The sequence below is a fragment of the Perna viridis genome, chromosome 15, assembly GCF_037379345.1.
Source record: "Perna viridis isolate PV_CMFRI_1.1 ecotype Kerala chromosome 15, ASM3737934v1, whole genome shotgun sequence".
Taxonomy (NCBI): Eukaryota; Metazoa; Mollusca; class Bivalvia; order Mytilida; family Mytilidae; genus Perna; species Perna viridis.
In genome coordinates this window covers 8,097,276-8,109,230 of record NC_142459.1, presented here as the reverse complement: position 1 = coordinate 8,109,230, position 11,955 = coordinate 8,097,276, and the positions used below count along the sequence as shown (strand labels likewise).

The following is an 11,955-nucleotide window of genomic DNA, read 5'->3' as shown; positions in this document are numbered from 1 at the left end:
ATAAATTAAAAATTTTGTGAACGGCGTATTGTCACGTTTTAGCGGGTGAAAGCGCGAGAGTGAACTTACCGTGTGAATTATCGAATAAAAATTTCACTGGGAACATTCGGTATGTCACTGCTGTTTATATAATGATAACCCGACAATTCAACTATTTCTAATAATGTGATATCAGACTATACCAAAACTTAGCGTTGGTGTTAAAAATGTGTTCGTATAACTAAAAATTCTATCCTGTAAACTTACATGTATACCTATCTGTATAAAATCAGCCGTTACGTTATTTGTCATATTGCATTAAGATATCAAAAATTATTTTGTTACTTGTAGGACCAAATGCACGGTACATCTTGACAGTGAGATCGTTCAACAGTTACGGAGAGAGTAAACCTACTCTGATAAAAGCTAAATCAGGTACCCTAATATTGTTTGTCTTTTATTTTCATTTACAGTAAAACCTGTCTTTAGTGACCTACAATGAAGAGCGAAACAATTAGTCATATTCAAAATAGGTGGTCATATACATACATAAAACGCTAAATCATGTACTCTTTTGTTTTCATTTACAGTAAATCCTATCTTTAGAGACCTTTCATGGAGAGCGAAAAAAATGGTCATATTTAATATTGATTGATTGATTTTTGGGATTTAACGCCCGAGCAGCAATATTTCATCTACATTGTATATCCAGACGATCAACATGAAATGATGATGAAATGAAAAATGGGATGGGACACAAGGATGATAAGACCGACAAATTTTGATTGCCACTGGAAATAGGGGGAGGTGGATAGGGTCGGGCAATTTAGCCTCCTGTGGCGGAGCCCTATCGTTCCTACTCCGATAGAATACCACAGAAAGGTTCTTAAACGTGCAAGGAACATGGCATTTTTCCCAACACGGTGCACCACTATGGTTTGCGGACAAGTTTTCCGTATTATGGCCTGACGACCCCAGCATGCATCATGCCAGGGTTACACCATTCCACTACCTCGGGCATACAACCCAGTTGACACCCACATCCGCACGAGACCATATTTAAAATATGTGTTCATCATATACAGACTTATTTATCATAAAACGTATAGTATAACGGTATTTTAATGCACAGTATTGTCGAGTACAGGTGGTCAATAAAACAGATTTGACTGTAGTTTAGTTTCGTCCCTTTCTGATGAACATTTCACTGATATCTTTGCTTTAGTACATGTATGTCATTTTGAAGCGTATTTTGCCCCATGTAAATTGCAAAACTGCTCGTTATTACTTACTCTCATACATGTAGATGATTTGGTTGCAGTTATTGTCATTCAAGTACACTGAGTATTTGTGCCCTATAATGTTTGATGCAGTTAATGTTTATTAAGAGATGCTATTACCCAGACAACATGCGTATATACCAGCAAGAGAACATCAGAGCGTCATCAGTTGGATGATTCAAATTCGTTAAAAATTCAAAAACATGGCCTAAACCTGAACGCAGGAAACAGAGACAATCTACATACACAATATAGCGAACTGAATAAAAATGATTATAAACAAAGAAACAAGACCTCGCAAAAAAATTTAAAAATCATCAATATGAACTCCTAAGACTCAAGAGTGACATCAAGCATATCTGATGATTATAATTTAAGGCATAAATGTATCTCACCTTTTCAACAGGAACATAGCGATTACATTTTTTCATACAAAATTTAATAAAATTGCACAATAAATTACTACACACATATATGAATAAATTTGAATTTTACGTGTATGTACCTATGGACTTGAAATCAATATACATATATGCATTATGGGATACATTGTACCAGTTGATCTCAATAGCCAACAATGTTTATTCTGTTTCAGGAAAGAAACAATCGATCCTGACTACAATACCCGAGATTACGACACCAACCACCACACCTGGTAAGTGACATACTGGTAGATTATTTACATTGTCTTATGTTTCCATATTATAAGGGAACTCTTTAGTGAGCAACCATGCGATTTTTATGGGGTGTGTGTGCTAGGATCAAATTTTTACACTGTATTTTTACTTTGACAGAATATAGGTTCTACCTTTCTTTTTTTAACATGGAGACAAAAATATATCAGGACAAAAATAGATCCTTTTTTTTTTTTTCTTTTTTTCTTTTGGACTGTCCTGCCTTTTTATTTCTTGAAAATTTCAATCCTGCCATTTCATTTCTAATTTGATCCTTGTCCATTCAAAATTGAAATGATAGTTCCCTTATTACATAATGTATCCTGTATAGAAAACTCGACTAGTGTCCGAGTCGAATTTTTATAAGATGGTGTTATTATGCATTGCTTTAATTTGTGATGTTATTTACGAATAGGCAAAGAAACTCGCAAAAATACGATTTTTAATTAAATAAACGAAACTGACGGAAATCATGGTTCCCAGGAAAAAATAGTTTGATCGGAACCATCCGTGCTTAAAGCGCCTGTGGTATAGACCCAACCAAGAGGCAGGTCTAAAAAAAAATGTTTTGAATAAAGGGTATGGTTCTTTTGGTCATTTGCGGACAAACTGTGCACAAATTAACAAAATATTCAAACAAAAAAGGGTAGGGGTACATCGTGTTAACTCCCCTGTCCGACACCGCGAACCCCTTTGGTGTGAAGATTTCTTCAATTAAAGAGAGCATTCGGTTTATAGCGATCAAAGGCCACTTTTAAATGTATAGAAATTCGTCTAGAAATTCATCATACTGACACTTGTGAAACTCTAGTCAAAGCAAAACACTACATCACGATCTGTTGAAGCTTTAGAAACTGTTACAAATGCCGCCTATACTAAGAGTTTCAAAGACGTCAATGTAATTTAATCGGAATTACTCGGACATTTTGAAAAAAATAGCTAATTCCGATGAGCTTGATAAAATCCTGCTTTCTATGCTGAATCTGGAACTGTTTGGCCGATCATTTTACAAATATCTGGAATGTCCGTTACCGGTTCCAACGGATGAAAATATAATCAAATTCGGCAAAAATAATGAATTGCATGAAGTCTGCTTCTTGAAAAGGGAAGTTCTCTATATTTCGCTTACGCTTTAGCCTATGCCTTCCTCATATCATTGTATTTAAACTGTTATAAAAAAAAATGACCGTTATAGACGGTTTCTGGTTTATTCAGGGTTCGGTTTAGAAAGCTTTTAAAATGAAAAAAAAAATCTTAATATCCTCGAATAAGAAGGTAGACCAGGACTAATTGACATAACTCTTGAAATCATTGATATGTTTGTATCATATTCAATTTCACAAAAGCCTTGAATGAAATCAATCGACATTACTTTGATGCTTTCATGAGATTCGTGTAAACGATTGGCACAAGCGTACCAATGATGTGTGTGATTTATGCCCCTTGGTCTACATCCATAAAGGCTCAGACAGTTTCGGTATAAAGACTCAGACAGTTTCGTTATACATGTACAAAACTAATCGAGGAAAGTAAAAGCATGAAGACGATCTACGATCGGAATATTCATGATACGGGGACAAATACTAGACCAAGAAAATAAGACTCAAATTCAAGAAAACATACAGGCATTTCTTCACTGTTCTATTCATTTTAGTGAAAGTTTTTATTGAATATGAAATATGAAGCCGGATAAAAGTAGCCAAGTAAGATGAAGACTTCCGACAGCCTTCTCAAAGGATTTTTATTACCAATTAACCAGTCATTTCACGGACGTATTAGTGTTTTCACTGCGTTCATCCACCTAATATGTTGTATGATGAACGAGGAACGGTACAAGAAATTGAACTTTTTGTGGTATTTTTTTTTTGTCGATGAAATTAAAAGACTCTCTTTTATCGACTTAACTAAAACGCCTCAAACGCTTACTTAAAATCAATTTTTTTTGTCGGACTCGATTGTTTCATTAATTGTTAATAAAATTGATTGTATATTATTTCCTGAACTTTGTAGTTCCAGGAGCACCATATGATATCAAGATACGTGAACAGGGACTAGAGGTCCCTACTGCACTTGTTACCTGGAAACGACCTGCCATATCGGATCATATAAAAGGTAAGGGTGACAACTCTTTCATTGTTTATACACCAGTCATTATATTCACGCTCAAGCTCCTGAATAGTAAACACTCCCAATTAAAACATTTTTACTCCACACTCCACTTCCTGTTTCTACGAAAGCAGAGGGCGCTTACCTTACCTGTGCACCAGTATTTAGTGTAGTTCGAGTTGCCCATTTATTTGTGCTTCTTCGTACGTGTTATTTTCATGTTATTTGCTGTGTGTATGTCCATTTTTCCTGTCTAGTCTTTATCTTGGGGATATATTCTTTTGATTACCACTCGAATCGTGGTTCCCTGACTACTCTGAATTCATTCTTAATGCCCATCAATATCCCTTTTCTTCGTGGAATATCCCATTTTAACTTTTTAGGTTTTTGATTTTCTTAAAAAAATATCCTTGATTAAAAATCCAATTCTTCTAGTATGCAATACACAATTTGTTAATTCACCATTTTACAGTTGAGAGAACTAAAATAAATACATTTGTTCTTCACCTTTGGCCTGGATAAGCTGGTTTTGGGTAAAATTGTAACAATATTTCGTATAAGGTCCTATGGCGTTCAGTTTAACCTACATTATTTCCCCTTTTTTATCTGTCGTATGTGTTATACATTGAACCACATTATGTCAGTCAGTCAATTAATTTAAGTAGCTGTCTTTGTAAGAATCATGCAAAATCTGGAAAATGTGATACACCCCAAATAAGACTACATATTTTTATTTTTGTAATTAAGTTGTTTTATGGGTCTATATTGTGAAATGTGTAATTATTCATTCGAATCTGCCTGCTCTTAGGAGATAATCGACATTGAAAATACAGTAGATTCTATTGTATTTGAGCGCCATTTACAGAGTTATCTCCCTAAATTTTGAAATATACAGTGCATTCTATATAATTTTTATCTCCTATGAACAAGGATTATATGAAAAACCACATATTTATTTCTGTTTACTATGACATTTCAAACATAATATCAAAAATGAAAATATGTAGGCCTTTTTTTTACTCATTAATCACATTTTGCATGATCCTTAGCTGGAGTGTTACTTAAATAAATATGTTTCCTTTTCTTTGGCTTATTGACTAGAATTTCAGCAACTTATTATCATTCTTTCCACAAACTAATTCGATGTACAATGAAACCTGTCTAAACCGAACCCTGAATTAACCAAAAACCTGCCTAAACCAGACATGTTTTGAAGTTCCATTGTGTTAGTTGAAATGTGTTTTGAACCTGGATAAATCGTACACCTGTCCAAACCGACCAAATTCTACAGTCCGAAAGGAGTTTGGTTTAGAGAGGTTTTACTGTATCATGTAAGTGAATTGGCTTTTGTAGCTTTATAGACGAAGCTCAGTTTGAAAAATAAGATTAAGAGGAACATTCGTACTTTTAAATGCTTGTAAGAATATAATCCTCATAACTTAATTACTTGTTAATTTTGTTTTGTACTTTTTTCAAATAAGAATTTTCAAAAATGTTTTATCTCAAAAAATAAAATCATAGTGTTATTTTTCTCTTAAATACCTAATATACTTATTTTTGTAACTAGCAATATCAAAATACAATTTCTTATTTATTTTGTTTTATCTTTTTTCAGGATATATACTTCTATACACGAACAACAGTTCTCTCCCCTTGTATGAGTGGACCGGTGTATTTGAGAGATCGCTACAATATGTCATTAAAAATCTGTCTTTTAACACAACCTACTACATTAGAATACAGACACAACTTGCAGATGGATCTGCAGTCATGTCTCCAACTAAATTTTTCACAACAAGGGCAGCTGGTATGTGGTTTAATTATGATTTTGTAATGAAATGTAAAATATAAAATGTATGATAACAATATTTACCTCACAACAACTATAAATTTGTATATATTTGTATATACTTCAAAACCACTCAAATTAACCCTGTGAGATTTCATGAAAATGGCATTAAAGTTTGGTCAGTTGGAGCAAGGACGGAACAAGAGCATTATTACGAAAGGTGGGGGGGGGGCGGGGGGGGGGGGGGCGTCTTATCCAAAAGTTTCATTTACCCAATCTTGCCCAAATTGTGAACAAAAGATACAAAATGGGGTTAGGAAAACCTCTGAATCCTTCACTTGTTGGAGTGCTTTCCTATAAATCATGTCAACGGAATTTTAAAAAGTGGCCTTAATGTACTATTATCTTAAATCCAAGTATTATATATTTTATGTAAAAGCGGATGTGGAATTATTTTTTTCCTTACACATCGTCAACATATTACAATACTTTTAGCCAAATAATAAATCATCAATTTTATTCTTTTCAGATAAATCAAAAGATAATTTACCCAAACCTAAATTCATGAGTGCTTTTTCCGGACCCGACAATATACAGATTAGCTGGCAGCCCCCAGAGTACGCATACATCATTCGGGGCTATGTTTTAGGGTACGGTGTAGAACAGCCGGGAGAATATCAAGAAATGCTGCCTTTTAGTGAAACATCCTTTACAATTAAAAGACTTGGTAAGACTTTACTGGGTTATATTTATTAAAATAGATCTTAGGTCACCTGTTTTCAGCATTTTACGTAGATCTACAACTAAGAATCATACAAGAAGTAAATTATGGATCAAAATATCACATATTTGTATATTCAATATGATATCTTGTAATACTATTATATTAATATAATAAAGTATTTAAATTTACCAAAAATATACTCTCAGTCTGTTTAAAGATATAGGAAGATAACTCTGGCGCGTTCAAAATTCAAATAGCGAAATTCAAAAAAGAGGGGCATTCCCGGTCATGAATTTCTCAATTTTGCTAGTTTTGCAAAAAAAAAAAAAATAAAAATCCAGCAAAAGCAGGGTCCTCTTCCCTGTATTCGCTTCTGAAATTATATAGATTGATAAAACAATGTTAAAAAGGCTGTATTTTTCTTTTGGTGAGACTTTACACATATATTGGACAAAAGAAGTCCAAATAACGCTATGGTGTCATGAAAATGTATTTTGGTTGTATTTCTATTTTGAATGTAATTTTTTAGCACCAGAGACCAAATATCACATTTCTTTGCGAAGTTTTGGCGAATTCGGAGAGAGTGAAAAAGCAGTGATTTCTGTTTCTACAACAGGTAAACTGAGTACTAAGTACAACTCAATATGACTATGATTATGATTATGATTATAATTATGATTATGATTGGTTTTTTTTAACGACCTTGAATACCAATACAGGCCTGTCACGGTCGATGTTAGTGGGTTAGTAGAACCAACTGGTGTCGGTGGCAGAGTCCAGCCTTCGGGATACCTGACCGAAGAACTCGGTCAGAGTATGTCCTACTAGCGACTGGGCTGCTGTGTTGACGCTCTGGCCTACTCCCAGACCCCACGTGGGTCCGAGAGCGTTTCCCCACTCTAACTGTTTGGGAGTACATCAACGTGTAGAGTCACACAATTCAATGATTAGTTGTCATGACCTTATAATTTAATTTCAGATATAACACCTTTCTGATTGGATGAAATATTTTGTCATCATCTCATAGAATAAATTTTGTAATGTGACTGTGACGTCATCAACCTTTTTTCGCTGATTTACTCCTTAAATTTGATACTAAAATTAAACTATAAGGAATGACATATTCTTTCGGGTAATTTGATATAATCTCAATACCAGTGGCACACACATGAAAATAACCTGCTACGCAGTTAATCTAGTGTACATCACGTGATAATGTTTATTTCCTCATTGACCGAAAAATATAACAGTCTTTCCTTAAACATGGCACATGATGCGTTTCTTGGAAAAACTGTAGTACTTATTTTCCCATAGCCGACAATACTAACCTTTTCAAGTTTTTCAGTAATTTCTAATTAAAACTATGACTCAAAAACCATTTATGTTTGTTGTAGTACTTTCATTGAGAGATAGAAAAATCACCATAGCAATAGGGGTTGACTATCTTTTTTTCAACCACCATCAAAAGTTTGAAGGTACCGGAAGTTTTGCATTTTTTTGTTTCCGCACTCATTTGTAATATGCAGTCTTTATAAAATTTCATACATAAACTATGCATTTTTAACATAACTTTTTTTTAAAACTAAAATCCTTTCAGAATCTGAGAGAGAAAAATCATCATTACAAATTTGTCAGTACACCAATCTGTCTTTTCAAAGTTCTGCTTCCTTTCATCTGATTAGGGTACACGATTGGTCAACCTAATGCACAGAAATAAATACTACTATTTTTCCTCGTCTGGCATCTTCTTCCGTGATGCAAATATAGGAACAGATAATATAAAAATAGGATAAGTATCATAGACAACACTTAAATTTTCATACTGTTAAATCAGGTTTAGAAGGTTTTTGGATTATCAGGATTTGGTTTAGAGAGGTTTCACTCTGAAACATATCATAGACTTTCGATTTTTTTTTTCGAAAAATGATCAGAACGGAACAAGGGACAACATGATCACTATATACACCTACCTCCAAAAAGCAGGGATACGGCATGCATAGAATAAACCAGCATTCTTGAACAACAGTTCAAATATAACATGCTTCAGAGCTCTTTAGGCCACAGCCATTGTAAAAAGGTGATAAACACATGACCAACACTTCGTGTAATTCATATGCTGTGTCTTTTGGAGAATATGAAAAAAAAAACTAGTCTAATTTAACTTAAAAATCACGTAAACTCCATATTATCATTGTTTTACTACGAACTGGCCACTAATGATAAGGCTAAAAACCACTAATTCCACTTCCCATAGGCTTCTATGCTAATTTCACAATATTCAATGGCTTCTCTGGACTTTACCTTAACTTTAACCTGCAGAGGACTATATATCAGCATGATTCTACATATGTCAGCTCACAATCCTCAGAATGGCATGTGGGGTTAGCAGACTTGCAGTGCAGTACTGGTCACCGGAAGTGAAGGGTCTATAAATAGCATGGGAAATCCCAGTGTTTTCAAAAGATAGGGGTATATTTAAAAATCATTATGGAGATTAGGCTTCACAGCACAAGAAGCAAAATGCACCTATAAAATGTACAGAAATGTTTTTCCTTTCAAAAACTGTTTAAATTTTTTTAAATAAGATGAGAACTTTTTTCACAGCACTATGAGGAACAGGGGTAATTTCTGCGTAGGACTATTTTTGTGTACGTTCCAAATGCTCATTGGTTGAATTGGTGGTCTGTAACCTTAAAACAATGCGACATAAATGGCCATCCCCTAATGAAACAATGATGAAATGGAACTTCTGTGATTTATTTCTTAATTTGTTACTATTTTAGGTTAAGATGTTGAACGCTGAAGAATGATGTCTGTCTGTCTGTCTGCCTGGAGAACGAAAATCCAAACAGTGTCCTGGTTTTTTTTAAGTACTGATGCAATTTACTTGTGATATTTCAAATTTTAAATGTGTTTAAATAAAACGTTTTGTGATTTATTTTTTGACAATTAAAAAGTCTTAGACATGGGCCTATTCTATAATTGATATGAAAAAAAAACAGAAAAGGGTGACTTCCAATAAAAAAAAACTAATTTTATAAAGTTGGTCCGAGGCTATCAGTTATTCATTTTTGCACAGAACTAACACAATTTTCTGAAATAAAAAAAAAGAGGCGGGGCGAGCCAACATATTGGATACATGTACGTACAGTGTACTGTACACTATTATCAAGTACCGATGTGAGAAACCGTATTTGTCAGAATTTCAGATTTTTTGGTTTTAAAAGCGGTGTCAGATTGTAATGAAGTGTTGTAAATATGTCATTCATTGTGGGTAAATGAAAATGAAATCGAGGGAACGAGGATTCAAAGGGTACTACAATATAACATAAACCAAGGATTACGACTGGACAAAGAAAATAGACACACAACAAATAAAAAAAATACATGTAACCAAAATAACACATCTATAGCAATAAAAGTGCATTTGTAAATTGGCAACCCGGGCTCCTACCTTCAAAACTTCGTAAATACAAAGTCCTCCGAAAAGTTGTCCGTCCCGACTGTTTCCAGATATTGATAATTTGAGATTTTTTAAAAACTTTACACAGTTGTTAAGTATCATAAAATAAATTTAATTTCCAGCAAATCCAAAATGTACTTTTCGATGTTTGAACATTTTGCCATTCCCCTTTTTCACAATCACGTGGTGGGGTATCACCTAATGTTCCATTAATGTCATGTTTTTGATTTAGAACATAAACACACCTGTTTCTCAAACAAATTATTTCATTTCAAAAAGTATCGCAATGATGGTTTAAGGAGGTAGACCGTGGGTAAGGGACATAACTCTTGAAATCAGTGACATGTTTCCACCATATTCAATTTTACCAAAGCCTATCAAACTTTCATTTGAAAAAGAATGAAATCAATCCAAGTTTCTTTGATGCTTAGATGAGGTTGATATCAAATGCTTTACACAAACGTTCGAATAATTTGTAAGAGTTACGTCCCTTACGCTAGGTCTACCTCCTTAAGGCCAACTAATAATACATGTAATTTCTTGATTGGAAAACAGTCAATGTTCTTTCAATCGGCAGAGTCTCATTATAGTGCTTGAAATCCTACCCTTGGGTTTCTGATTCTTCGAAAAAAAAAATACAACGGACTTCAATTGCAATAATACAAGTCGCATTATGCATTTCTAATTTAAAAAAGGGATTGAAAAATCTAAAAATTGCAAAAATAAAATCGTACGTCTAGTAAAAATGAGAAAAAAAACACAGTAGTGTTGAGCAATAATTCCAGAATTTACAGTATTTTTTTAAAGTGAAAATTAATAATCATGTGCAGCAGTGTACTTCATACATTATGGGTTTTATGCGTCTCATAAGGACGGAAAAGTTATGAAATCTAATGTATTTTAATATATGATACCAGAATTAAAAGAATTTTAACCAATAGCATATGGTACGTGTATACATTTTTTGTGTGTTACAGTCTTCGACAATCTAATTCATTAAGATCAGCTTCACAAAAGAATCAGGCAAATAAGGGTAACAACAAAATTACCGAACATTAATCCGATCCATATTCAAGTCAAGTCCAGAACAAATCTGGCAAGCAGATATTACACCACCGGTGAAGCTGGTACCGAAGTGATTCGGACTTTCACCTTTATAGAAAGGCAATTTGGTTAAATCAAGGTTTTACAGCCACTAAACATGCCTCTTCCATTGCGGCGTGAAAATACCGGTGGTGATTAAATGGCATTTCATTTGTATGCTATTGCGTCAGTGGTCACATCAGCACAACTTACAAGATACAGGTCCCAAATAGCACCCCCGAAATTCTTTATTTACATAATGAAAAACTCATTATGCTTCTTGAGCAAACAGTGATAATGACCGCAAGCATGTTCATTTGAAAGAATTGCTTTATATCTTGTATTAGAACATGGTAATAAAGGAACAGTGTATCCACCGACAAGTTCTATGATTGATTGATTGATTTTTTGATTGATGTATAATGCCAAAGCAGCAATATTTAAGTTATACCCGGGCGATGAACATGAACATGATTTTAAAATGAAGATGGAATAAAGATGAAATTAAAAATTGGATTGGTCAGAAGAATAACCGTATCGACGAATTTCGATTGTCACTAGAAATAGGGAGGGGTCGGGCAATTTAGCCTTCTTAAGCAGAGACGAGGCTCCTAATCTTGTCGAATACCACAGTTGGGTTCCTTAAGGTGCGGGGAATGTGGCAATGTCCCTAACACGATGCACCACTACGGTTTGTGCGGTCAGGTTTTCCGTATTATGGCCTGACGATCCCAGCATGTAGTATGCAAGAGTACCCCATTCCACTACCTGGGACACACAGAACGCTTTGTCGGCAGAGCAACCTCGCACACGGCCAGGGATCTGAGCGAAATTTAGTCACTTCATACGAAAAGCTT

The 11,955-nt window shown here is 34.2% G+C and overlaps 1 protein-coding gene across 1 annotated transcript in view; it reads left to right on the top strand.

The window, feature by feature from the left end:
- Positions 1 to 9,521, top strand: part of LOC148596796 (receptor-type tyrosine-protein phosphatase S-like) — a 35,622-nt gene extending 26,101 nt beyond the window's left edge. The window contains exons 20-26 of the mRNA XM_088563060.1: positions 331 to 414; positions 1,855 to 1,914; positions 3,944 to 4,045; positions 5,655 to 5,846; positions 6,358 to 6,555; positions 7,082 to 7,168; positions 9,336 to 9,521. Of these exons, the coding sequence (XP_088419186.1) occupies positions 331 to 414; positions 1,855 to 1,914; positions 3,944 to 4,045; positions 5,655 to 5,846; positions 6,358 to 6,555; positions 7,082 to 7,168; positions 9,336 to 9,340 (728 nt within the window). The 3' untranslated portion in view covers positions 9,341 to 9,521. The remainder of the gene's footprint in view (positions 1 to 330; positions 415 to 1,854; positions 1,915 to 3,943; positions 4,046 to 5,654; positions 5,847 to 6,357; positions 6,556 to 7,081; positions 7,169 to 9,335) is intronic.
- The last annotated feature ends 2,434 nt before the right edge of the window (positions 9,522 to 11,955 follow it).